General features: G+C 55.2%; 2 protein-coding genes across 4 annotated transcripts in view; one reads left to right on the forward strand and one right to left on the reverse strand.

Annotated features, from left to right (window-relative positions):
* BRSK1 (BR serine/threonine kinase 1) overlaps window positions 1-14,108 on the forward strand; it is a 32,293-nt gene extending 18,185 nt beyond the window's left edge. For both annotated transcript variants that reach the window (XM_025367351.1, XM_025367350.1), the window contains 12 exons: window positions 3,388-3,534; window positions 4,018-4,049; window positions 4,703-4,873; window positions 5,300-5,397; window positions 5,662-5,821; window positions 6,046-6,106; window positions 6,541-6,910; window positions 7,313-7,361; window positions 7,456-7,579; window positions 8,237-8,435; window positions 9,240-9,329; window positions 13,437-14,108. In XM_025367351.1, coding sequence (XP_025223136.1) covers window positions 3,388-3,534; window positions 4,018-4,049; window positions 4,703-4,873; window positions 5,300-5,397; window positions 5,662-5,821; window positions 6,046-6,106; window positions 6,541-6,910; window positions 7,313-7,361; window positions 7,456-7,579; window positions 8,237-8,435; window positions 9,240-9,329; window positions 13,437-13,594 — 1,659 coding nt within the window. In that variant the 3' untranslated portion in view covers window positions 13,595-14,108. The remainder of the gene's footprint in view (window positions 1-3,387; window positions 3,535-4,017; window positions 4,050-4,702; window positions 4,874-5,299; window positions 5,398-5,661; window positions 5,822-6,045; window positions 6,107-6,540; window positions 6,911-7,312; window positions 7,362-7,455; window positions 7,580-8,236; window positions 8,436-9,239; window positions 9,330-13,436) is intronic.
* Window positions 14,109-14,315: 207 nt separating this feature from the next.
* Window positions 14,316-25,497, reverse strand: TMEM150B (transmembrane protein 150B). Of its 2 annotated transcripts, none has more exons than XM_025368413.1 (8): window positions 25,430-25,497; window positions 22,158-22,253; window positions 20,495-20,570; window positions 20,122-20,181; window positions 19,955-20,022; window positions 19,603-19,730; window positions 16,523-16,703; window positions 14,316-14,570 (listed from the first exon to the last, which is right to left on the reverse strand). In XM_025368413.1, exons 3-8 carry the CDS (start codon window positions 20,560-20,562, stop codon window positions 14,374-14,376), a joined length of 702 nt encoding a protein of 233 aa, XP_025224198.1. In that variant the 5' UTR covers window positions 20,563-20,570; window positions 22,158-22,253; window positions 25,430-25,497; the 3' UTR covers window positions 14,316-14,373. The 2 variants fall into 2 exon arrangements, with proteins under 2 accessions (XP_025224198.1, XP_025224197.1); XM_025368412.1 differs by having other exon boundaries at window positions 20,495-20,619.
* Between the last annotated feature and the right edge of the window lie 1,653 nt (window positions 25,498-27,150).

Below are 27,150 nucleotides of genomic sequence, written 5' to 3' on the forward strand. Positions count from 1 at the left end.
CATCATTTGCAGATTCCATATTTGCAAATTTGCCTACCTGTCAAAATGTATCTGTAACCCAAAATCAGTCCCGGAGGTACTTTTACAGTCATTGGCAGACATGCCCAGAGCAGGGGAGACCTGAGCCGCCACCCAAGGTGCAGGTTCCTGGCTGAGGTCAAAGTGACCCTGTTTCAGCTCTCATCCTGTAAACAATCCCCCTGTCGCCACCTATTTTGTGTCACGTTTCTCGCATTTTTGTGGTGTTGGTGGCGATTTCGCTGTTTAAAGTGGCCGTGAAGCCAAGTGCTTCTGAAGTACCCTCTGGTGTTCCTAAGCACGGGAGGCCGTGATGTCCCTTCTGGAGAAAGCCCCCGTGATGGGCGTGCTCTGTTCAGGAATGATTTGTAGTGCTGCTGGCCGTGAGTTCGGCGTCAATGACACAGTATATGTGAAAGGTGTCTTGAGGCCAGGCACGGTGGCTCACGCCTGTCATCCCAGCACTTTGGGAGGCTGAGGCGGGTGGATCATGAGGTCAGGAGTTCAAGACCAGCCTGGCCAATATGGCGAAATCGCGTCTCTACTAAAAATACAAAAATTAGCCAAAATTAGCCAGGCATGGTGGCAGGCGCCTGTAGTCTCAGCTACTCGGGAGCCTGAGGCAGGAGAATCTCTTGAACCCAGGAGGTGGAGGTTGCAGTGAGCCGAGATTGTGCCACTATACTCTGGGCTACAGCACTAGACTCCGTCTTAAAAAAAAGAGAAGGCCGGGCGCGGTGGCTCACGCCTGTAATCCCAGCACTTTGGGAGGCCGAGGCGGGCGGATCACAAGGTCAGGAGATCGAGACTACGGTGAAACCCCGTCTCTACTAAAAATACAAAAAAATTAGCTGGGCGCGGTGGCGGGCGCCTGTAGTCCCAGCTACTCAGGAGGCTGAGGCAGGAGAATGGCGTGAACCCGGGAGGCGGAGCTTGCAGTGAGCCGAGATCGCGCCACTGCACTCCAGCCTGGGCGACAGCGTGAGACTCCGTCTCAAAAAAAAAAAAAAAAAAAAAAAAAAAAAAAAAAAAAAAAAAAAAAAAGAGAAAAGTGTCTTTAAACAGAAACACATACAAACAAGGTTATGTAATGACTGGTTGACAAAAATGTGATGAGAGGATCAAAGGAACCTAACTAACTATAGTTCCTCCAGTAGCCGTGACTTGTTCAGTAGTTGAGAGTTTGCAGTGACTTCATAGAACAGAACTCTCGAGAATAACAAGAATCAATTGTATTGTTGTTATAATTTTTTTTTTTTTTTTTGCGATGGAGCCTTTCTCTGTCACCCAGGCTGGAGTGCAGTGGCGTGATCTCGGCTCACTGCAGCTTCCGCCTCCCGGGTTCAAGCGATTCTCCTGCCTCAGCCTCCCGAGCAGCTGGGATTACAGGCACCCGCCACTTTGCCCAGCTAATTTTTGTATTTTTAGTAGAGATGGGGTTTCACCATGTTGGCCAGGCTGGTGTCAAACTCCTGATATCAAGTGATCCTCCCCCCTTGGCCTCCCAAAGTGCTAGGATTACAGGTGTGAGCCACTGTGCCCAGCCTGTTATTACAACATTTAATCCATACCGTACCCCTCCTGGCAGGATCATTGTGTCCATTTCACAGAGGAAACTGAGGCTCCGTGCTTGAGCATCAGGCAACCAGAAGTCAAACCCAGGCTTCTGTACCCCAAGATCGGCATTCAGAGGTGCCTTCTCTGTATCTCCCCATTCTCTGTCCATAGGCCTCAGATACCAGGGGCAGCTGGGAGCTTGCGACACCTGGAAAAGCCCTCAAAGGCTCACATCGTCACCTCCCATGACTCTTTGTCCAATGGCAGCTCCTCCATGGCGGGTCACCATGGCTTCCCTCCAACCCTTGGCCTGGCAATTGGAAGCATTCCCTCCCGTCCCATATGATATGTTCATTTGTTTGTTACCTGTCCCCTCTGGAATGCAACTTCTCTGCTCATTCCACCGCCCTTGCTGATGACTTGAGCATCCAGTGTGTGTCAGGCAGTGTGCCAGGCCAACTCCGGGAGAGCAGGGATGTGATTTAGTGCCCTGCTTCATTGCTGGTGGCTACATCAAAATGCAGGATGTAGTGGGGTCTCTGGTCAATGCATCACAGCGGCCAGCGTGTAACAGTCCTGACTGGGCCCGGCACTGTCATGTGCTAGGTCAGTTCATTCTGCTGCAGCCTGTGAGGTGGCTGCTGTGACAACCTATTGCCATTTTCAGAGCAGTGGCTTGCCTGAGGTCATGCAGGTATAAGCCCCAGAGCAAAGATTCAAAGCAAGGCAGGGGGCCGGGCGCAGTGGCTCACACCTGTAACCCCAACACTTCGGGAGGTTGAGGCGGGTGGATCACCTGAGGTCAGGAGTTCAAGACCAGCCTGGCCAACGTGGCAAAACCCCATCTCTGCCAAAAATACAAAAATTAGGCTGGGTATGGTGGGTCACGCCTGTAATCCCAGCACTTTGGGAGGCCGAGGCAGGTGGATCACTTGAGGTTGGGCGTTCAAGACCAGCCTGGCCAACATGGTGAAACCCCGACTCTATTAAAAATACAAAAATTAGCCAAGCATGGTGGCATGTGCCTGTAATCCCAGCTACTCAGGAGGTTGAGGCAGGAGGATCGCTTGAACCTGGGAGAGGCAGAGGTTGCCGTCAGCCAAGATCGCCTCATTGCACACGAGCCTGGGCGACAAGAGCGAAACTCCATCTCAAAAAAGAAAGAAAGAAAAGAAAAGGTGTCAGCAGTGCCCTGCTTCCTCTGGAGGCTCTAGGGAAGGATCCTTCCTTGCCTCTTCTAGCTTCTGGTGTCCTTGGCATTCCTTCAGTTGCAGCTGTTTCACTCCCATCACTGCCTGCATCATCACATGACTGTTCTGTGTCTGCGTCCTCCTCTCCTCTTATAAGGACACCAGTCATTGATTTAGGGCTCAGCCTCATTCAGGTCTCTGCTCCCATTACATCTCCTGGGAGAAGCCTCACTCAGTTGCGGGTCATTGTATAGCTATTTGTTTGGAGCTGTGCAAGGCCAGAGGCCTGTTCACTGCTGAATCCCTGACCCATAACGGATGCTCACCTTTTGTTGAATGAGTGAATGACTGACAACCCCTTCGAAACTGCTGTGGGGGGAAACCTGTCTAAAAGGAACAGCCTCCACGCTGCAATTCTAGCCTCGTAAGCGGGGCTCCAAGCTGCTCCTTGCCAAGTGCCTGCTCTGCCACGGACGAGCTAGGGGCCTTGGGCAAATTGCTGAGCCTCTCTGTGCCTCAGTTTCCCTGCCCGTAAGGTGGAGATCACCGTAGTTCCCCACCTCCAGTGCTTGTGGTGAGGGTGAAATGTGCTAATGAGGGGTCCTGGTTATCTCTTGCTCAGGGGGCTCTGCCCTTTGATGACGACAACCTCCGCCAGCTGCTGGAGAAGGTGAAACGGGGCGTCTTCCACATGCCCCACTTCATTCCTCCAGACTGCCAGAGCCTCCTGAGGGGCATGATCGAAGTGGAGCCCGAGAAAAGGCTCAGTGTGAGTTGTGGGGGCACTGGCGGAGGGGGGAACAGTGGCCGATGAAGAGAGAACCCCTAGAAAAGTCATGGGGGAGACCCAGCTTGGGTTTCTGGAACCTGCCCATCAGCCCCCAGGGTGACTGGGATCGCCAGCTGAGCCGCAACCCAAGGTCCAGCAAAGTGCCGCTCCAAACTGGGGAGGGGGCTACGCAAGACTGGAGCGGGGCGTCCCAGGCAGCAGGGGGGGCGCAGGACTAAGACACAGGATGCCACTGCGCATGCGGCAAAGTAATGCGGCCGGGCCGGGTACACGGAGACTGCGCGTGCGCGGGACGATGCACTCAGTCGCCACTAGAGGGCGACGTCATATGTCATCCTGCCCCCAGTGGGGTGGGCGGGGAGACGATCAGGGACCCCAAAACCGCCCCAGTCAACTTTCTTTGCGCGCCTACATGTGCGTGCGACCTCACTTCTGCTTCTCTACGACTCACCACCCTCACAGCTGGAGCAAATTCAGAAACATCCTTGGTACCTGTGAGTATGGGGTAACTGGGCTGTTGGGTCTCTGGCGGAAGTAGGAGTAGGGGCCAAAGTAGTAGAGGCGGCTGGGAGGGGTGGGATGCCAGGGCTCCTGAGTGGCAAGGGGCTAGGGACTCGGACTTATGGGCCCTGGGGAAGAAGACACAGCTGGAGAAGGAGTCTAGAGGTCAGAGGGAGGAGGGGCGAAGCTTGGGTCCAGGACTCCCGAGTTTGAGGGAAAAAGGGACTGGGGTCTGGACTCCTGGATCCGAGGGAGGAGGGGCTGGGGGCCTGGACTACTGGGTCTGAAAGAGGGGCTGGGGGCCTGGACTACTGGGTCTGAAAGAGGGGCTGGGGGCCTGGACTACTGGGTCTGAGGGAGGAGGGGACTGGGGGTCTGGATCCCTCGGTCTGAGGGAGGAGGGAGCTGGGTGCCTGGACTCCTGGATCCGAGGGAGGAGGGGCTGGGGGCCTGGACTACTGGGTCTGAAGGAGGGGCTGGGGGTCTGGACTCCTGGATCTGAGAGGGGGGGTCTCGATTCCTGGGTATGAGAGAGAAGGGGCCGGGGCCTGGACTCAGATTTCGGGGTCTGGAACCCTTGAGTCTAGAATGAAGAATGCTGAATCTCAGAAGCCTGGTTCCCAATGGTGTTTCTCCTCTTTCGCAGAGGCGGGAAACACGAGCCAGACCCGTGCCTGGAGCCAGCCCCAGGCCGCCGGGTAGCCATGCGGAGCCTGCCATCCAATGGAGAGCTAGATCCCGACGTCCTGGAGAGCATGGCGTCCCTGGGCTGCTTCAGGGACCGCGAGAGGCTGCATCGCGAGCTGCGCAGTGAGGAGTAAGACCCCGAGACCCCTGCACCCATGTACCCATGTGGGGCGAGCTGCAGCAGTGCCCTGCGCACATGCAGAGCGCTGGCCAAGGCACCCTGGCCTCTTGTGGGGCGTGGTTTGAAGCTCCCGCCTGGGAGTGATGGAACCAGCTGGAAAACGACCCAGAAACACGCTGAGAAAGTATTAATAGATGCTGCCACATAGTACTTACATAGACATAGTAGTTACAAATAGTACGTGCCTGGATGTTAGGTGTTACAGTGTTGTTATAATTGAGTGAAACACAGCTGAGATGTACCCTAAACCAGAGAAACTGGCCATACTGACACCTAGAAAAAGGAATACGGGGAGCAGAGGAGACCTCCTCTGAGCATTGATTTCCGACCTCAGCCCTCTTCTACCTCTTTCCACCTTTCCCACCCCCGCCTTAGGGAGAACCAAGAAAAGATGATATATTATCTGCTTTTGGATCGGAAGGAGCGGTATCCCAGCTGTGAGGACCAGGACCTGCCTCCCCGGAATGATGTTGGTGAGAAGGCAGGGCTGGGGGACCAGACACCTGGGTCTCGAGAGGGGAAGAGGCTGGGTACCAGGACCCCAGATTCCCAAGGAAAGAAGGGGCTGCAGGCTCTGAGCTTCCAGGTTTAGACTGCTTGACTTGCTCTTTGACATTTATCAAAACCCCTGTCCACTCTAGGCCTGTTTCACCATCTGTGCAGTTTCCAAGGCAGTTGTAAGTGTGCACAGCTGGGTGAAACCATCTCTTGATTGGGTTGAAACCGTTGTCCCTCAGACCCACCCCGGAAGCGCGTGGATTCCCCCATGCTGAGCCGTCACGGGAAGCGGCGGCCAGAGCGGAAGTCCATGGAAGTCCTGAGCATCACCGATGCCGGGGGTGGTGGCTCCCCTGTACCCACCCGACGGGCCTTGGAGATGGCCCAGCACAGCCAGAGGTGGGAGCCCCTGTCCCTCCAGGCGGATCCACAATCCCTGGGTCTCGGAGTTCAAGATTCTAACCCCAGCTCTACCTCAAATGTGCTGTGTCCTTGGGACAATTCACCTCCCCTTTCTGGGCCTCATTTCCTCACCTGGAAGGATTGTAGAAGTGAGGGAACATCTGTGGTTTTTGAAACCCTCCCATCTGATTTTTTTTTTTTTTAATCTATCCTGGAAACAGATCCCGTAGCGTCAGTGGAGCCTCCACGGGTCTGTCCTCCAGCCCTCTAAGCAGCCCAAGGGTAAGGCCAGGTCCCCAGTGGGATTTAAGAAGGAGAAAGGGGTGGAGACATGGAGCAAAGATTGAGTAGCAGAAACTACAATTCCTGTGCAGTCTTGAGACTTGCTTCCTTGTCCCTGGAGGGCCAAAGACCCAAGGCCTCCAAAGTATTTTGGTCCATTGGCCATTTCTGCCTCCTTAGGATTGCATGCCTGAAGGGATTTTACAGAAGTTAGTTGAGTGCCTGCTGTGTACTAGTTTCTGCACGGCTGGGTTTTCAGCCCACAGCATGATAGAAAGTCTTTTGTCATCCTTGCACTGGTGCCTGGGAAGGAGGATAGTTGGACTACAAGTTCCAGCATGCACCGGGCCAGCCTCCGTGAGTGTGTGTGTGTCTCCTAGCGCCTCCTGGGAGTTGTGGTCCCCTCGCTCATCTCAGTCTCCTCTCCTCTGCAGAGTCCGGTCTTTTCCTTTTCACCGGAGCCTGGGGCTGGAGATGAGGCCCGAGGCGGGGGCTCCCCGACTTCCAAAACGCAGACGCTGCCTTCTCGGGGCCCCAGGGGTGGGGGCGCCGGGGAGCAGCCCCCACCCCCCAGTGCCCGCTCCACACCCCTGCCCGGCCCCCCAGGCTCCCCGCGCTCCTCTGGCGGAACCCCCTTGCACTCGCCTCTGCACACGCCCCGGGCCAGTCCCACTGGGACCCCGGGGACAACACCACCCCCCAGCCCCGGCGGTGGCGTCGGGGGAGCCGCCTGGAGGAGTCGTCTCAACTCCATCCGCAACAGCTTCCTGGGCTCCCCTCGCTTTCACCGGCGCAAGATGCAGGGTATGGGGGCAGGAACTGCTGAGTCCTAATGTGTGGAGAGGGCTAGGGGCTAAAAATCTGGTCCCAGGGATGTCCCTCTGGCATGTCTAGAGAGGAAGGGCCTGGGGGCCTGGATTCCCACGTTCTAGAGAAGAGGGGGTTTGGAGCAGAGGTGCACCTGTTGGGGGGAGAGGTGGGTCCTCTAGTTCTGGAGGAGGACCCCGATTGAAGGGCACGCCCCTCTGGGGCTCTGGATCACCTCCCATTGGCCCGTGGTTTGTGAGCCCCGTCCAGGAGGGATGGCTTGGCTGAGGCTGCAACTCCAGGCTCTGGAACCCTGGGAGGGGGTGAGTGCAGGCCTGTGTGCTGGCAACTGGGACGGTGGACAGGTGTTGACCACGTTCTCTGCCTTCCCTCTACCAGTCCCTACCGCTGAGGAGATGTCCAGCTTGACGCCAGAGTCCTCCCCGGAGTGAGTCTAACAGGGAAGGAAAGAGTGGGGATGCAGGAGATTCATGCCCTTGGCGCCTTCCTAACCCTCCTCCAAACCATCCCCTCCCACTCAGGCTGGCAAAACGCTCCTGGTTCGGGAACTTCATCTCCTTGGACAAAGAAGAACAAATATTCCTCGTGCTAAAAGACAAACCTCTCAGCAGCATCAAAGCAGACATCGTCCATGCCTTTCTGTCGGTGAGGAGCCTGGGTCCCCGTCGATCCTGGCCACCGCAGAACTACAAGTCCCAGTTAACCACCTTAGCATAGGCCTGGCTTCCTCCTGGGGCTCCTGGGATTTGTAGTTTTATGGCCAGAGCTGGGTAGAAGTCTGTAGGCAGGAAAGATTTATCATGGCCAGAGGCCTGGAATTGGGGAGATAGGATCCTGAATTGCACTGTCCCCAAGGATTGTTGAGTTCCCATTCCCCTACTGCGAGCTTTGAAACTAGCGAAAGAAACTTCCCAGGCAATTTTAAGGCTGCCCCATTGCTGGTCTGTGGTTTTTTGCCTAGAGGCTGATGGGACTTAGAGTTTCTGTGACAGATATGGCTTATGGGAAGCATTTGTAAAAGGAGCAAGCAGTGTTTCATGTGGTCTTGGAGTCTGAGGCTGTCACCTGGCTATCAGAGTCCTCGTGACATTAGGATTGGGTTGTCCAGCCATTCCTCCATTACTCGCTGATAGGATAGAAAAAGCTACAAGTCCTTGCAGGCAGTGGGGCCTCCCAGTGCATTTCCTGTCCTTCTTTCCCTCCAGTGGCTCGTGGGACTTGTAGTTCCTTGGCCACAGCTGGTTGCGGGGCTGGGTATCCGTTCCCTGGGCTCACCCCTTCCTGTGTTCCCACCTCGCTCAGATCCCCAGCCTGAGTCACAGTGTGCTGTCACAGACCAGCTTCAGGGCCGAGTACAAGGCCAGTGGCGGCCCCTCTGTCTTCCAAAAGCCAGTCCGCTTCCAGGTGGACATCAGCTCCTCTGAGGGTCCAGAGCCCTCCCCGCGACGGGACGGCAGTGGAGGCGGCGGCATCTACTCCGTCACCTTCACTCTCATCTCGGGTGAGTCTCTTGGCTAGGCTGCCCTCAGCCCAGAGCTGGGACCGTTCATGACAGCTCAGATAGTGTAGGAGCCCAGGAGCGCAGCTACAAGAGGAGGAGATGGCGTTCAGCTGGGGCTGACTCTCTGTGCTCCTCCTCCCCACACAGACCCCCCCACAACCCCATCCTCTATTTCCCCAGTCTCATCAGCATTTCCCCGGCATTTACAGTGTAAATAATGAATGCATGATCTCCTTGAAGCTTCCAAGCAGCCTCTGAGGTGTTAGTAATCACCCATTTTACAGAGGAGAAAACTGAGTCATAGGGAGGTCAATGGACTTGGCCAGAGTCACACAATACACTGTGGCACAGCTGCAGCCCAACCCAGGCCTCTCGACTTCAGAGGAGAGAGCCCTGCTCTTCCTATTACTTTACGATGGTAGAGCCAAAGCGTGAAGACACAGCACATTGCTGTCTAATATCAGTCGGCCCAGAGCAGACATCACCAGTTGATGGCAGTGCTTATTCCTGCTAAGCTCAGTGGCAGCCTCAGAAACTTTTAACTCCAGCAATAGTATCTATTTGAATAGAAACCAACACCTGTTATTTGAAGTTGAAGGTACGTGAGTTTGACTGTGTTCCTTAAATAGCAGCACAGACCCATTTGCAAACCATGGATTGATGTGGCCCCAGCGGAGCAGGGGAGATGGAGATGCAGAGTGGGAGGGTGGTTTGCTTGGTGGAGGGACTGGGTTCTGCAGGCTGGGACGGCCTTCCCGGTCCTGGACCCCCAGTCAGTGTTTTTCTGCCCGCCTGTCCCTCCAGGTCCCAGCCGTCGGTTCAAGCGAGTGGTGGAGACCATCCAGGCACAGCTCCTGAGCACGCATGACCAGCCCTCCGTGCAGGCCCTGGCAGGTGGGGGACGGGGGCTGTGGGTGGTGGGGGCCGTGGGTGGAGGGGGCCGTGGGGGGTGGGGGCCGTGGGGGGTGGGGGCCGTGGGTGGTGGGGACCGTGGGTGGTGGGAAGAGGTCCAGCATGAGCAGGTGCTCTGGGGTTTGGTTTGCAGAGGAGGCCCAGCTAGTGGGCTCCTTCACCATTGTCATAGCTGAGGTCTCATCTGCTGAGTTGTGAGCAGGTTCCCCGAGAGGCTGGGGCCTGAGGAGGGTCTCCCTAGCAACCTGAGGACTGGCTCCCAGGGGTCCCTAAGAAGACGACAGGCTCTGTGTTGGGGGTCGTGGAACATCCTGCCAACAGAGGTTCTGGACCTCTGTCCGGGAGGAGGGTGACCCACCATCCTGGTTTGCTTGGGACTGAAGGGTGTTTCTGGGATGCAGGGCTTTGAGTCTAAACCCAGGACAAATTGGCCACTCTCTGCAGGTCTCAGACATCACCTCAGTCTGGGGCTGGGGCCGAATGGTCCCTAGCAATCAGAATTCTAAGCTGAGTTCACGAGAATGTGCAAGATCTTGCTCTGGGGGATCCGGCCTTCCCGGGCTCCCAGTCCTGGTTATCAAAGACTCAAATCCTCTAGCAATCAGGGCACAGCAGAGGTTCGTTGTAAAGGTGTCTTAGCATGTTCAGGCTGCAATAAGAAAATACCGTACACTGGGTAACTTACAAACAACAGAAATTTATTGCTGACAATTCTGGAGGCTGGGAAGTCCAAGATCAAGCCGCCAGCAGCTTTGGTGTCTGGTGAGAGCTGCTTCCTGGGTCACAGACAGCACGTTTGTGCTGTGTCTTCGCATAGCAGAAGGGGCAAGGGAAGTGTCCGGGGCCTCCTTCCTAAGGACACTAATCCCATTCATGAAAGCCCCACCCTCGGCCGGGCGCGGTGGCTCACGCCTGTAATCCCAGCACTTTGGGAGGCCGAGGCGGGCGGATCACAAGGTCAGGAGATCGAGACCACGGTGAAACCTCGTCTCTACTAAAAATACAAAAAAATTAGCCGGGCGCGGTTGTGGGCGCCTGTAGTCCCAGCTACTCGGGAGGCTGAGGCAGGAGAATGGCGGGAACCTGGGAGGCGGAGCTTGCAGTGAGCTGAGATCCGGCCACTGCACTCCAGCCTGGGCGACAGAGCGAGACTCCGTCTCACAAAAAAAAAAAAAAAAAAGAAAGCCCCACCCTCATGACCTAATCACCTCCCAACTTGACCGCCTAATACCATCTCCCTGGGGTTGGGTTTTGGCACACAAATTTGGGAGGATGCCGTGTTCAGTCCACAGCATGGGGTGCGCCCACCCAAGCAACCAGAGGTAGTCAGAATTCTCGAGGGAAGAAAGCGCCAGCCCCGGAAATCAGCCCTCATTCCTGAGACCACGGCAGTCCCTCCCCTAGGAACAAGGTCGCGGGGGACGCGGTGAAACAGCGTACGGGGCCCCATTGCAGGGCACGTGGACAGCCGTCTGCTCTGAGGGGAGTCAGGCAGCATCAGCCTTATGGGGCCCAGGCCTCTTCCTGGACCCCGGACCCCTGTCGAAGGGAAACAGGGCCCAGTGTTGAGGCCAGCGGCCAGGGCAGCTTTGGCCTTGTCACCAGAAACTCTGAGTGCCAGGGTCAGGTCTTTGGCTCTGCAGCCATGCTTCTCAACTTGGGGAGCTGGTTTCGCCCCTGTGTGTTTACTTTGGCTGCCATCAACAAATGACACAGCCTCGGGAGCTGAAACAACACAAGTGGTGATTATTGTACAGTCCTGGAGGTCAGACGTCCAACCCAGTCTCCGCAGGCTAACACAGGGTGCCTGGAGGGCTGCGCTCCCTCCGGGAGGCTCTCGGGCAGAGTCTGTTTCCTTGTGGGTTCTAGTTCCTTGATGCTGCCCACACTCCTCTGGTTAAGGCCCCTTCCTCCATCTTCAAAGCCAGAGACGCCATATTTCCCTCTGACCGAACTTAGCTGGGAAAAGGTGACTCGGTGGGACCTGCACAGATCCTCCAAGATAACTCCCCACCTCACGGTCCCTAACCTTCCCCACAGCACAAGGTCTCTTCTGCTCTGTCAGGGAACATATCACAAGTTCTCGGTACTTGCATGTGGACATCTTCGGAGGGGGCCGTTACTCAGCCTAGCACAACCCCCCAGGGACATTTAGCAATGTCTGGAGATGCTTTTCCTCATCTCAAATGGGGAAAGCAGGGGGATGCCAGTGGCCTCTTGTGGGTGGAGGCCAGGGATGCTGCAGAACATCCTACAGTTCACAGAACGGCCCCCCACGACCGCTGGGTCCCAAATGGCAGTCATGCTGAGGTGCAGAAACCCTCCTCTCATGGTTGCTAGGGGCAACCAGAAAGCAAATTAGGTCCGACTGGACCCCATTGCCAAGGAAAGCTGGCCTCAGCAACCAGGGGTCTCAAAAGGGGCACACCCTCGAAGATGTAGGACTAACAGGCACCCCGGGGGCTCAGCCACCCGTCTCATAAAGGAGAATGGAGCAGGGGGGCCAGGCCTCCAAGTTATAGTGGTTGCTATGACAAGCCCCCCAGTTGTTTTTTTTTTTGAGACGGAGTCTCACTCTGTCGCCCAGGCTGGAGTGCAGTGGCGCGATCTCCGCTCACTGCAAGCTCCGCCTCCCGGGTTCACGCCATTCTCCTGCCTCAGCCTCCCGAGTAGCTGGGACTACAGGCGCCCACAACCGTGCCCGGCTAATTTTTTGTATTTTTGGTAGAGACGGGGTTTCACCGTGGTCTCGATCTCCTGACCTTGTGATCCGCCTGCCTCGGCCTCCCAAAGTGCTGGGATTACAGGCGTGAGCCACCGCGCCCGGCCAGTTTTTGTTTTTTGAGACAGAGTCTCGCTCTGTCGCCCAGACTGGAGTGCAGTGGCGCGATCTCCGCTCACTGCAACTTCCACCTCCCAGGTTTCAAGTGATTCTCCCACCTCAGCCTCCCGAGTAGCTGGGATTACAGGTGCCCGCCACCACACCTGGCTAATTTTTGTATTTTTAGTAGAGATGGGGTTTCACCATGTTGGCCAGGCTGGTCTCAAACTCCTGACCTCAAATGATCTGCCCGCCTCGGCCTCCCAAAGTGCTGGGATTACAGGCGTGAGCCACCACGCCCAGCCACCCCCTCAGGTTTTTTTTTGTTTTTTGTTTTTTTTTGAGACAGAGTCTCGCTCGTCGCCCAGGCTGGAGTGCAGTGGCGCAATCTCAGGTCACTGCAAGCTCCGCCTCCCAGGTTCACATCATTCTCCTGCCTCAGCCTCTCGAGTAGCTGGGACCACAGGCGCCCGCCACCACACCCTGCTTTTTTTGTATTTTTAGTCGAGACGGGGTTTCACCATGTTAGCCAGGATGGTCTCCATCTCCTGACCTTGTGATCCGCCCGTCTTGGCCTCCCAAAGTGCTGGGATTACAGATGTGAGCCACCACGCCCGGCCCCCTCAGTTTGTCTTAAAAGAAAAACAAGGTCTCTGCCAGGGGACCTCAGGTAACATGCTGGGTCCCATGGAAATTGCTAGAGACCACCCAGCAACCAGTGTTTCCACCCCAGTCCCCAAGAGGAGGTGGCCTCAGGACCCAGGAGAGAGTGACCTGAGTCAGGCTGGCCCAGCATGAGGGGCCTGAGACCCCCGCCACCAGGAGGCTCCCTTGAGCCCAGTTCTGTGGAACATTTCTCTCTAACAACCAGGGTAGGAGTCGGGGGCCCCCTGGCTATGAACTTTGAGCACTGCCCTGGCGAGCTGTTTCTTAACAAATAGTATCAGAACCAGAATCTGAGAGTCTCCTAAAGTCAGGCCCAGCCCAGGTCTCCCTTGGACTAACCTGGCCCCAGGGTTGCGGGGGCATAGAGTGCAGCCCCCATCCTAGGGGAGCCAGGCCTTGTCACTTGGGGTATGTCCTCTGAGTAACCAAGTCTGGAGGCTTCAAAGCCAGGTGGTGGAGGGACTGGGTCTTACTGGGGATTGGAGCTAGAGCCTCAGGGTCACTGAGACCAACTGATAAGGAGACTCTGCCCCCATCTCCTGGTAATGGGAAGCCCAACCCTGGGCTGTGGAACCCACGAAAAACCTCTTCCTCCCTTGCAGATGAGAAAAATGGGGCCCAGACCCGGCCTGCTGGTGCCCCACCCCGAAGCCTGCAACCCCCGCCCGGCCGCCCAGACCCAGAGCTGAGCAGCTCTCCCCGCCGAGGCCCCCCAAAGGACAAGAAGCTCCTGGCCACCAACGGGACCCCTCTGCCCTGACCCCAGGGGGCCGGGGAGGGAGGGGACCCCCCCACCCCCCTTCCCTGCCCCCCAACTGTGAATCTGTAAATAAGGCCCAAGGAACATGTCGGGAGGGGGGTGGACACAAAAACCGGCCTTGCCCTGCAGGGATGGGGCTCCGCGGGCCGTGCCCAACTGGGGGTGGTTCTAGGGGAACAGGGGGCGGGGGAGCTGTTTCTATTTTATTTATTGATTAATTTATTATTTTATTTATGGATCAATCTCTCTGCGGGGTGGGGTGGGGGAGGGACGGGAGCTGGTTGGGGTGGCTTAGCAGATCCGGACAGGGCCCTCTGTCCCTGTGTCGTCCCCAACCCCCTCTTCCTGGGCCCCTCCTCCCCTGGTCCTCCCCTTCACGACCTTCTGTACGGATTTGCTCTCCGGAAGGAATTCTGGTTTCGCGTGATCCTGCCTGCGTCCGTGTCTCTGATTCCGCCGGCGGCAAAAAAAAAAAAAAAAGATAATAATAATAATAAATAGCCTTGATCAGGGACAGCTGGCTGGCCTTGGCCTCTCGCTTCCTGGGTGCCCAATTGCAGGGGCAGGGCCCGAAGGCGGGGACGGGGATGCTGGCTGCCACCAGCTGTTCAGAGGCCCTCCGCGCTGGCACACAGGTCCTCCGGCTCCAGGTCAGTCAGCGGCAGCCCCAGCCGGTTGGAGAGATCCCCAGTGGCTCATCTTGCTGCGTGCGGGGCACTGAGATTGGCCCCATCTTTCCTGCTTCACTGGTGAGGGCGAGGCCCAGGTCAGGGTGGCTGCTACAGCTGGACCGGCAGGGAGATGGGGGAGGCCGGCGGGGGGCTGAGGCTGGGCCACGGTTGAACACACAGGGTGCAGCTCTCCAGGACGGAGAAGTCAACGGCGAAGAGACCGAAGAGGGCGAACAGCAGCATGGCCACGGCCCACTCGCAGGCCGCAGAGACGCTGCGCAGCGAGCAGGCGTGGAGGACGATCACTGCCCAGGGTCAAGGGCCACACTGCTACCATGACAGACGGGGAGCCTGGCCCGGTCTCTGTGCCCCCTCGCGCTGGGCGGAGGCCATCTCTGGGTGTCCCCATCCTCAGCTCTCACCTTCCTCCATAACTCCGATGCTCTCCAGCCCCTGTCTCTATCTCAAGCTGCTTGCACACGCATTCCTTTCCATGTACCCCCGTGTTACTATTGCATTCCCAGTATCCCAAAAAGTTTCTGTCTCCCTTGCCTGACCCAGGGAAGGGCCTGGTTGCCTCCCTACTTGTCCAGGACACCCAGCTGCCATTGCTCCTCCCTCCAAACACGCAGGGTTTCCTAAATACGCCTCCCTCCCCACCGCCAGCCTCAGAATGTGTTTTGCAACTTTCTCCTGAACATCCACCCCGCTACCCAAGGCCCACAGGCACCTCCTGCTCACTCCCAGAGTCTAATCTCTTCCCTCTTCCCTGTAAAATCTATTTCTCTTTCCGAGTGTCCCTTCCTCCATGACAACTCCACCATCCACTCATGTGCCCCAGCAGACACTCCCGGCCCCCTCTTCATCCCTCTTGGCCAGCTGGTCACCCCAAGTCTTGTCCTGTCTGCCTTACCTGCATCTCTCCAGCCCTCTCCTCCTGTCTTGCACCTTTCTCTCCTGGTCTGCCCCATCCCTTCTCTGGCTCTCGCCTTCCACCAGCTTCTTAAGACCTTTTCCTGCTCTGCCAGCTCCTGCAGGCTCCAGGCTCCAGCCTAGTAGAGACAGCTCTTGCTTTCTGGAACTTCTCTCACTGGAGCCACTCATCACCTCAGCCCTCCCAGACAGTGTATTCCATTCATTCAGGGATTTCTAAGGGGGCTGAGAAGTGGTGGCTCATGCCTACAATCCCAGCCAAGGTGAGAGGGCAAGGTGGGAGGATTGCCTGAGGCTAGGAGGTCAAGACCAGTCTGGGCAACAGAGCAAGACCTGGTCTCTTTTTTTTTTCTGAGAGGGAGTCTCGCTCTGTCCCCCAGGCTGGAGTGCAGTGGCGTGATCTCGGTTCACTGCAAGCTCTGCCTACCGGGTTCACGCCATTCTCCTGCCTCAGCGTCCCGAGTAGCTGGGACTACAGGCGCCGCCACCACGCCCGGCTAATTTTTTGTATTTTTAGTAGAGACGGGGTTTCACTGTGTTAGCCAGGATGGTCTAGATCTCCTGACCTTGTGATCCGCCCGTCTCGGCCTCCCAAAGTGCTGGGATTACAGGCTTGAGCCACTGCGCCCGGCCCTCTTTTTTTTTTTTTCTGAGAGGGAGTCTCGCTCTGTCCCCCAGGCTGGAGTGCAGTGGCGTGATCTCGGTTCACTGCAAGCTCCGCCTCCCGGGTTCACGCCATTCTCCTGCCTCAGCCTCCCGAGTAGCTGAGATTACAGGCGTCCGCCACCACACCTGGCTAAGTTTTTGTATTTTTAGTAGAGACGGGGTTTCACCGTGTTAGCCAAGATGGTCTCGAACTCCTGACCTTGTGATCCACCCACCTCAGCCTCCCAAAGTGCTGGGATTACAGGCGTGAGCCACTACGCCCGGCGTGGGACTGTTCTTGGTATATCATTCTTCCGGTATTTACTGGTCACTCACTATATGCCAGGCACAGATCTAAGCACCGTGTGCATATCATCCTATCCACTCACAACCCTGAGGTCAGCCTGTCGTTATCCACATTTGAGGGACGAGGAAATCATTGACACCAAGAAGTAACAGCCCGCAGAAGAGTCCCCCAGCTAGTGTGTGGAGGACAGGGCATTCCAACCTGGGCAACGTGACCCCAAAGCCGGCCTTCTCGACGACAAAGCCATAATCCTGTGCAAATGTTGAAGCCCAGAGAAAGGAAGAGATGTCCCCAGTGACACACAGCCAGACAGGAAGACCGATTCCGGTGAAGAGCCACCCCCAACCCCTACCCCCGATACAAGGAGGATACTGGCCACAATGAGGACGGTGCAGAAGCTGCAGAGGCCGAGACGGAGTGGCCCGATCCAGGGAGCCCCGGGCTGGGGCAGGTTCTTCAGCCTCCACAGGAGGAGCTGCAGCCAGAAGTAGGCGTTACCCAAGATGAAGGCAAGGAAGGCCCCTGCTAAGTGCGTAGGCCGCTGGTTCTTTTCCTGGGAGGAGAAGGGAGGAGGGTAAGGGGCACCAGAGGGCCAGGGCCTTTCACCAACGTAGTAGACAGTGATCGCCAACTTTCCATACCCAGCGATGGGCTGGTTAAGCACGTCGGCTACTGTCAGCTCCACAAGGGCAGGCGTTTAAATCTGTTGTTCATGCTATAGCCTCAATTCCTAGGACAGTGATTGGCACATAGCAGATGCTCTGTAAATATGAGTGGAATAAATCTTGCATTCTCAAAGCAGAGGACAGATATTTCCCCAAAAAATTGGTCTTGCAGGTGAAAAATTCTCAAATATTAACAGTTGTATGTGACTCACAGATACACAGCATAATATTCCACTAAAATTTTAAAATACTTAAAATTTCGGCCTGGTATGATGGCTCACCTCTGTATTCCCAGCTCTTTGGAACGTGAAGCAGGCGGGTCACTTAGAGCTCAGGAGTTTGAGACCCGCCTGGGCAACATGGCAAAATCTCGTCTCTACAAAAAATACAAATATTGCCGGGCACGGTGGCTCACGCCTGTAATCTCAGCACTTTGGGAGGCCAAGGCGGGTAGATTACTTGAGGTCAGGAGTTCGAGACCAACCTGGCCAACATGGTGAAACCCCATCTCTACTAAAAATACAAAAAATTAGCCAGGCGTGGTGGCAGGCACCTGTAATCCCAGCTACTCAGGAGGCTGAGGCAGGAGAATCGCTTGAACCCGGGAGGCAGAGGCTGCAGCGAGCCAAGATCATACCATTGCACTCCAGCCTGGGCCACAGAGCAAGACTCTGTCTCAAATACATAAATAAATAAATAGTTGCAGAGCACATTGGGAGGCTGAGGCAGGTGGATCATTTGAGGTCAGGAGTTCAAGACCAGCCTGGCCAACATGGTGAAATCCCGTCTCTACTAAAAATACAAAAAAAGGCCGGGCGCGGTGGCTCAAGCCTGTAATCCCAGCACTTTGGGAGGCCGAGACGGGCAGATCACGAGGTCAGGAGATCGAGACCATCCTGGCTAACACGGTGAAACCCCGTCTCTACTAAAAAAAATACAAAAAACTAGCCGGGCGAGGTGGCAGGTGCCTGTAGTCCCAGCTACCCGGGAGGCTGAGGCAGGAGAATGGCATAAACCTGGGAGGCGGAGTTTGCAGTGAGCTGAGATCCGGCCACTGCACTCCAGCCTGGGCGACAGAGCGAGACTCTGTCTCAAAAAAAAAAAAAACAAAAACCAAAAAAAAAAATTTAGCTGGGTGTGGTGGTGGGTGCCTATAGTCCCAGATACTTGGTAGGTTGAGGCAGGAGAATCACTTGAACCCGGCAGGTGGAGGTTGCAGTGAGCCAAGATCGTGCTACTGCACTCCAGTCTGGGTGATAGAGCAAGACTCCATCTCATATGTGTGTGTGTATATATATGTACATATATATACACACACACATATATATGTACATATATATACACACACATATATGTACATATATACACACATATATATACATACAGACACACACACACATATATATATATTCTCTGTGGTCCACGGGCAATAAGGACAGACCTAGCTAGAGTCTTTATGGAGATGGAATGAAGTCATGTACAAAATGGAAAGCCTGCTGCCGATGGCTGCCAAATGTTCAGTCAATTGCCTAACATGAAGAATGAGTAAATCTCAGTCATTTCTTTTTTGAGACAGGGTCTCACCCTGTTCCCCAGGCTGAAGGGCAGTGACACAATCACAGCTCACTGCAGCCTCGACCTCCTGGGCTCAAGCAATCCTCTATCTTCCCACCTCAGCCTCCTGCATAGCTGGGACTACAGGTCACGCCACCACACCTGGCTAATTATTTTTTGTAGAGACAGTCTTGCTATGTTGTCCAGGCTGGTCTTGAACTCCTGGGCTCAAGCCTCCGCCTGCCAAAGTCCTGGGATTACAGGTATGAACCACTGTGCCCAGCCTCAGTAATTTCTTTTCTTTTCTTTCTTTCTTTTTTTTTTCTTTTTTCTTTTCTTTTTTTGAGACTGAGTCTCACTCTTGTGGCCCAGGCTAGAGTGTAATGGCATGGTCTTGGCTCACTACAACCTCCGCCTCCCGGGTTCAAGCGATTCTCCTGCCTCAGCCTCCTGAGTAGCTGGGATTACAGGCACCTGCCACCACCCCTGGCTAATTTTTTGTATTTTTAGTAGAGACAGGGTTTCACCATGTTCGCCAGTCTGGTCTCCAACTCCTGATCTCAGGTGATCCACCCGCCTTCGCCTTCCAAAGTGCTGGGATTACAGCCATGAGCCACAGAGCCCGGCCAGTAATTTCATCTTTTTTTTTTTTTTTTTTTTTTAAGAGAAGTCTCACTCTTATCCCCCAGATTTGAGTGCAATGGCTCGATCTTGGCTCACTGCAACCTCCACCTCCCGGGTTCAAATGATTCTCCTGCCTGTGCCTCCCAAGTAGCTCGGACTAAGTCGCCTGCCACCATATCCGGCTACTTTTTGTATATTTTAGTAGAGACGACGTTTCACCATGTTGGCCAGGCTGATCTCGAACTCCTCATCTCAAATGATCTGCCCGCCTCGGCCTTCCAAAGTGCTGAGATTACAGGCGTGAGCCACTGCGCCTGGCCCAGTAATTTCATCATTAAATGAGCTGGGGAAAGGGGCTGGCAGAAAATTATCCCAACCTCCTCGAAGTCAAAGAAGTCCGACATACAAACAGCCTCGCTCGGAGTGCCCCATTCAGAAAGCAAAGGAATCCAGCCGGTCCAAGGCCACTGGCCAAAGAAAAATACAAGTCCCAGGAGGCCGCGCGGGAACCAGCCGGGAACCAGCCGCGAGACAATAAGCCTGGGCATGCTGGGAGTTGTAGTTCCAGATGCCGGAGAGGGCAGACCCTGGGCACCGACTGGGTCTCACCTGGAAATTGCCTACCACGGAGGTGCCCAGGGCACAGAGAAGACCCGTCCATAGGATCAGCTGGTTAGGCCACCTTCCGACGCCCCAGTCCCGGAGCTGGTGGTAACGGACAATGCAGATCCACGCGGCTGGGAGGAGAGGGGAGAAGGAAGTAGGAGGGCGACCCACCCGGGACTCTTGGGACCCAGCGAGGGAAGGGAGGGGAGCAAAGTGAGGGAGAAGGCGGCAAACTCCCGGATTTTGGGGAAGGAGGGGCCTGGGGCATGGACTCCTGGGTTTGAGAAAGGAGCCGTCTCGGAGCTCGCTTGGCTGGGCTGGGGAGCACTAAACCAAAGGGCTAAGCATTATTTACCCAGAGCAGCTCCCATATTGAGCACCTGGCTGAAGATGCAGCTCTGAGGAGGGAAGGATCCGCAGATGCTGGGGAAGACAAAGGGGTCATCCTGGGCAGTTCAAGCCAGGGCCCTCACTTTCCTGCAGCGGCAGTACCCCCAAATCCCTACCCTCGGGCAGGACTACCTGATGTAGGGAAAGCCATTGCTGAGGTCCACCGTCCTGTTGGTCACTGCAATGGCAAAACTACGGGGGAAATCAGAGTGAGTGGGCGACTCCCACCAACAACTTTTCCTTCTGTTGACTAAACAAACAAGGACTTCTAGCCCCCTCCACCCTCAGACCAGGAGTTCAGAACCCCCAGCCCCTCCTCCTTCAGACCAGGAGTCCAGACCCCCAGCCCCTCCTCCCTCAGACCCAGGAGTCCAGACCCCCAGCCCCTCCTCCCTCAGATCCAGGGGTCAAGGCCCCCAACCCCTTCCTTCCTCAGACCCAGAAATCCAGGCCCCAGCCCCCTCCACCCTCAGACCCAGGAGTCCATCATGCCTCTGACACTCACACGATCCAGACGCCAGAGATAGCCCAGACAGCTAGGAAGATGGGCATCAGCGACAGGTAGCCCCACATGCCGGGCTCTGCAGGTGAAGGAGTGGGGCTGAGGCAGGACACCTGTCTCTCTCACACCTGAAGAACCAGCCCTCAAGGAGGGCCCAGGTGCATGAGATTGTGGCCCCAACCACTAGGCTCCCCCTTGGCTCTCAGGCAGAAGTCACGGGTGGGGGTCTGATCTAATTGGCCAGCTCTCCACTCCAGGCAATTTCCCCACCTATACCGCAGTGTTTAACCCTATCTCACGCATTCTTCTTCTTGGGGAGTTTCTCCCTGTCCTCCCAGCCCCTCCTTGCACCTCCCAGCCTCCAGGGCCTCCCTGAGATGCTCACCTCTCCAAGCTCCCTGGGGCTCTCAGTCCTGGGACTGGGGCTGGGTGAGCTTGGGGAAGAAGGGCTGGCATTCGGGATGGGGCTCAGGCAGGCCAAGGCAGAGGCAAAGTCCGGGCTGGAGCGCTGGAGGGCTGCCTGGGGCCTTGGGTCTGACCCACACTTCCTGAGGGGCTCTCTACCCCCAAACCGCCATGTCCTGTCTCCTCAGAACCTAGCAGGCAGCACCTTAGCTTCAGGGGCCCCTAACTTCCTTCCTCCAGCTTTGTGGGTTCAACGTCCAAAGTCTCAGCCCTTCCCTCCCCAGGAACCAGGAATCTGAGCCTCCAGCTCTCTCCAACCTGGAAGACCCAGAATTCCAGGGCCCCAGTTCCTCCTAGAATACAGATATTCTTCTCCAGCTTCTGAGGTCCAACCTCCCAGCTCTTACCTACGCGGGTACCCAAGAGTGAGGGCCTGAGGTCCGCCTGCTCTCTGGGTGCAGCTTCTGTTTCTGGTCTGTGAGATACGGAGCCCTGATGACCCCGCCTCCTCCCCTCCGCTCTCCTTCTCCTTCCTCTCACCCTTCCCCTTTTCCCTGCTGGAGTTCCCCAGGCAGGCTGAGCATGGGTGGGAAGGGAGCTCTCAGCGATGACATCTCCATCCGAAAATCCCTCCAGCCAGACAAAGACTGCTGCTGCCACCTGACCCTTTTCCTTCTCTCTCCCAACAGCCACCGTGAGCTTCTGACCTCCTCCTGGCTTGGTACTTAGGGATTTGGGGTCATGGCCTCCTCCTTCTTCCCAGGACCCAGGAGTCCAGTCCCTCAGTCCCTCCTCCCTCAAACCCAGGGTCAGACCTCTAGGCCCTCCTTCTTTAGACTCTGGAGTCCCTCCTGCCTCTGACATTCACGAGGTCCAAACCCCGAGATAGCCCAGCTAGCAGGGACAGGGACAGGTAAGCCTCACATGCTGGGCTCTGCAGGGGAACGAGGGGCTGGAGCTGGGCCCCTCTCTTTCCTCTCTCTCTCTCTCCTCCCCTTCACACCTGAAGAACCAGCCCCTTGAAGAGGGCCCAGGTGCATGAGATTGTGGCCGTGGCCTCTGGGCCCCCATTGGCTCTCAAACAGAAGTCACGGGAGGGGGTCTGATCTAATCGGCCAGCTCTCCTTCACTCCAGGCAATTTCTCCACCTGTTTCAGTGCTCAGTCTTAGCTCACACATTCTCCTGCTGGGGGAGTTTCTCCCTGCTCTCCCAGCCCCTCCGTGCACCTGCCAGCCTCCAGGGCCTCCCCGGGATGCTCACCTCTCCAAGCTTCCTGGGGCTCTCAGTCCTGGGGGTGGGGCTGGGTGAGCTCAGGGAAGAAGGGCTGGCATTTGGGGTGGGGCTCAGGCAGACATCCTGCAGAGGCAAAGTCCAGGCTGCAGGACTGCCTGGGTCCTTTGGTCTGGCGGCCACTTCCTAAGGGCTGTCTATCCCCAAACCACTGTGTCCTGTCTCCTTAGAACCTAACAGGCAGCACTTTAGCTTTGGGGGCCCCTAACTTCCTTCCTCCAGCTTTGTATATTCAACATCCAAATTCTCAGCCCTGTCCTCCCCTGGACTCAGATCTGAGCCTCCACCCTTGGGGACCCAGGAGTCCAAGCTCCAACTCCTTCCTCCTTCCCGAAGATGCAGGAGTCCAGGCCCCCAGAACTCTTCCCTTAGACATAGAAGTCCCAGCCACCTCCTCCCTCAGTATGCCACCTCGTTTCTTTTAATGGATGTAAAATCCACATAACATTAGCCATTTTAAAGTGTACGATTTGGCCGGGCGCTGTGGCTTATGCCTGTAATCCCAGCAGTTTGGGAGACCGAGGCGGGCGGATCACCTGAGGTCAGGAGTTTGAGACTAGCCTGGCCAACATAGTGAAACCCCATCTCTACTAAAAATGCAAAAATTAGCTGGGTGTGGTGGCAGGCGCCTGTAATCCCAGCTATTCCAGAGGTTGAGGCAGGAGAATCCCTTGAACCCGGGAAGCAGAAGTTGCAGTCAGCCCAGATCGTGCCATTGCACTCCAGCCTGGGCGACAAGAACAAAACTCTGTCTCAGAAAAAAGAAAAAAAAAATGTGCGACTCAGTGACATTAGTGCACTCCCAATGTTATGCAACCATCGCCTCTTTCTTTTTTCTTTTTTTTTTTTTTTGAGATGGAGTCTCCCTCTGTCACTCAGACTGGAGTGCAGTGGTGCAATCTCAGCTCTCTGCAACCTCTGCTTCCTGGGTTCAAGTGATTCTCCTGCCTCAGCCTCCTGAGTAGCTGGGATTACAAGCATGCACCACCACACCTGGCTAATTTTTGTATTTTTAGTAGAGATGGGGTTTAACCATGTTGGCCAGGCTGGTCTCGAACTCCCGACCTCAGGTGATCCGCCCGCCTCGGCCTCCCAAAGTGCTGGGATTACAGGCGTGAGCCACCGTGCCTGGCCTTTTTTTTTTTTTTTTTTTTTTCTTGAAACAGAGTCTCCCTCTATTGCCCAGGCTGGAGTGCAGTGGTGCAATCTTGGCTCACTGGGACCTCCACCTCCTGGGTTCAAGTGATTCTCATGCCTCAGTCTCCCAAGTAGCTGGGATTACAGGTGCCTGCCTCAATGCCTGGCTAATTTTTGCATTTTTTGATAAACACAGAATTTCACCGTGTTGGCCAGACTGCCCTCAAACTGCTGACCTCAAGTGATCCACCTGTCTCAGCCTCCCAAAGTGCTGGAATTACGGGCGGGAGCCGTCGTGCCCAGCCCCTCTCTGGTGTCTTTTATGCTCAGTGTAATGGTTCTGAGATTCACCCATGTTGCAGTATGTATTAGTGTTTCATTCCTTTACTTTTTTATTTTTTATTTTTATTTTTTTTTTGAGATGGAGTGGCCGGATCTCAGCTCACTGCAAGCTCTGCCTCCCGGGTTCCTGCCATTCTCCTGCCTCAGCCTCCCGAGTAGCTGGGACTACATACAGGTGCCCGCCACCTCACCCGGCTAGTTTTTTGTGTTTTTTTTTTTTTGTACTTTTTAGTAGAGACGGGGTTTCCCTGGGTTAGCCAGGCTGGTCTCGATTTCCTGACCTCGTGATCCGCCCGTCTTGGCCTCCCAAAGTGCTGGGATTACAGGCTTGAGCCACCGCGCCTGGCCTCATTCCTTTATTTTTTATTTTAGTTTTTTAAACAGCCAGGGTCAGCTGGGCAAGGTGGCTCACGCCTGTAGTCCCAGCACTTTGGGAGGCTGAGGCAGGCGGATCACCTGAGGTCAGGAGTTCGAGACCAGCCTGGCCAACATGGTGAAAACGCGTCTCTACTAAAAATACAAAAAAATTAGCTAGGTGGCCGGGCACGGTGGCTCACGCCTGTAATCCCAGCACTTTGGGAGACCAAGGCGGGCGGATCATGAGATCAGGAGTTTGAGACCAGCCTGGCCAACACAGTGAAACCCCGTCTCTACTAAAAATACAAAAATTCACCAGGTGTGATGGCGCATGCCTGTTGTCCCAGCTACTCGGGAGGCTGAGGCAGGAGAATCGCTTGAACCTGGGAGGCGGAGCTTGCAGTGAGCCGAGATCGCGCCACTACACTCCAGCCTGGGCGACAGAGTGAGACTCCATTTCCAAAAATTAATAAAATAAAATAAAATAAAGTAAAATAAATATAAAATAAAATAAAATAAAAATAAATCCTGTCCCAGTGGGGCTGCTAGAGAGCAAAGGTCTCCAAGTTCCCCTCACCCCTTCTGCCGCCAAACGCCTCTCCTCTGGGTCTGGTCATCCTCCTTTCGCTTCTTTTTCCGGAAGTCTCCGTTTGCCCAGACATGAATCTGACCCTCAGTGGGGTCCCTGTCTGTGGGCAACACAGATAATCAGCAGGTGACAACTCCCCTAGAGGAAGTCACACAAGGCTATGAGGGAGCCCAGGGGAGGGAGGCGTCCATGCTACCTGCTCCTCCGTCAGCCCTGGACACTGTTCTCCTGCCCTGCCCTGTGTTTGCCACCTGGCTGAGTCCCACTCCTCTTCCAAAATATTAATAATAATAAAGATGAAAAAGCCCACGTGGGCCGGGCGCGGTGGCTCAAGCCTGTAATCCCAGCACTTTGGGAGGCCGAGACGGGCGGATCACGAGGTCAGGAGATCGAGACCATCCTGGCGAACACGGTGAAACCCCGTCTCTACTAAAAAATACAAAAAACTAGCCGGGCGAGGTGGTGGGTGCCTGTAGTCCCAGCTACTCGGGAGGCTGAGGCAGGAGAATGGCGTAAACCCGGGAGGCGGAGCTTGCAGTGAGCTGAGATCCGGCCACTGCACTCCAGCCTGGGCGACAGAGCGAGACTCCGTCTCAAAAAAAAAAAAAAAAGAAAAAGCCCAGGTGATCCTAAGGAAGACTTGTCCCTGCTCTCAGTCTCCATACCCAACTTGGTGTCCTGGCACAAAGATGGGTTTGGCTCACTGGTGTCCCCACGGTGCTTACGTGACCTGCTTGGGCCCTCCCGGGGAGGCTAGGGGACAGGGCTCCAGCCTGTCGGGCTACTTTCAAGTTGGGAATTAGGCCCCTGTCACCACTGGCCACGGGTAGTTTGGGTATCTGGAGCCTTAAGGGTCCTTCCGGAAGCTAGGCTGCTGGCCTGGCTCAGCTGAGGGGAAGAGGCTGTGCTTTTCCTCTAAGAAAGATGACATTGCACTTTCATATTGAGGAAACCGCTTCTGGTTGGTGGTGGGAACTGGTTTTTATTTTTATTTTTGTATCCCTAGATGTCTACGTCCCCTGCCTGGAAGTTTCCCCAGAGAGGGGATGTAGAAGTCTAGGAACGCAGAGGTCTCGGAACCTTCCCCAGGGAGGGGATGTACACCTCTAGGGATAGAGGGTCTCGGACCTCTGTTTTCCTGTCTGAAAAACAAGGATCATGATGGTCTGCCTTCAGGCAATTGTGAGGGTTTGTTGGGGTTATCCACGTGAGACCCTAAAAGGCTGCCTGTCTGGCTGGGCTCGGTGGCTCACACCCATCATCCCAGCATTTTGGGAGGCTGAGGCCGGTGGATCACCTGAGGTCAGGAGTTCAAGACCAGCCTGGCCAATATGGTGAAACCCCGTTTCTACTAAAAATACAAAAATTAGCTGGGCGCAGTGGCAGGCACCTGTAATCCCAGCTACTCAACAGGCTGAGGCTGGAGAATCGCGTGAATCCGGGAAGTGGAGGTTGCATGAGTTGAGATTATGCCACTACACTCTAGCCCAGGCGACAAGAGCGAAACTCTGTCAAAAAAAAAAAGATAGAGAGAGAGAAAGGAAGGAAGAAAGGAAGAAAGGAAGGAAGGGAGGGAGGGAAGGGAGGGAGGGAGGGAGGGAGGGAGGGAAGAAAGGGAGGAAGGAAGGAGAGAGAAAAGAAATGCAAGAGATTGATTGGGGATGAGGTTGGTGAAGCATAAAGGAGGAGAAAGGTCAGGCGTTGTGGCTCAAGCCTGTAATCCCAGCACTTTGGGAGGCCGAGGTGGGCGGATCGCTAGGTCAGGAGTTCAAGACCAGCCTGGGCAACATGGTGAAACCCCGTCTCTACTAAAAATACCAAAAAAAAAAAAAGGAAGAGAAAGACCAGGAGTGGCTGGAAGAGACTTCAGACTGCGACGTGAGTGGGTCTGGGTCTGACACTGGAGAAGGGCAGAGTGAAAGAATCACAGACCATGTGCAGTTCTGAGAACCCCAGTCAGGTCAGCTGGGAGATGTGGTGCAAAGATCACCCATACACAAGTCCATGGAGACTGAAAGCAAGTCAGTGGTTGCAAGGGATGGAAAGAGGGGAGGATGAGAAATGATTGCTTAATTGGAGTTTCCTTATGGGGTTATGAAACTGTTTTGGAACTAAATAGAGGCGATGATTGCACAACATTGTGAATGTGCTAAACTACACCGAATTGTACTTTAAAATGCTTAGAGTGGGCCAGGCATGGTGGCTCACGCCTATCATCCCAGCACTTTGGAAGGCCGAGGTGGGTATATCACGAGGTCAGGAGATCGAGACCATCCTGGCTAACACGGTGAAACCCCGTCTGTACTAAAAATACAAAAAGATAGCCGGGCATAGTGGCAGGCGCCTGTAGTCCTAGCTACTCGGGAGGCTGAGGCAGGAGAATGGCGTGAACCTGGGAGGCAGAGCTTGCGGTGAACTGAGATTGTGTCACTGTGTTCCAGCCTGGGCAACACAGTGAGACTCGGTCTCAAAATAAATAAATAAATAATAAATAAATAATTTTTTTTTTTTTTTTTTTTTTTTTTTTTTTTTTTTTTT

Source organism: Theropithecus gelada, chromosome 19 (assembly GCF_003255815.1).
Source record: "Theropithecus gelada isolate Dixy chromosome 19, Tgel_1.0, whole genome shotgun sequence".
NCBI classification, from domain to species: Eukaryota; Metazoa; Chordata; class Mammalia; order Primates; family Cercopithecidae; genus Theropithecus; species Theropithecus gelada.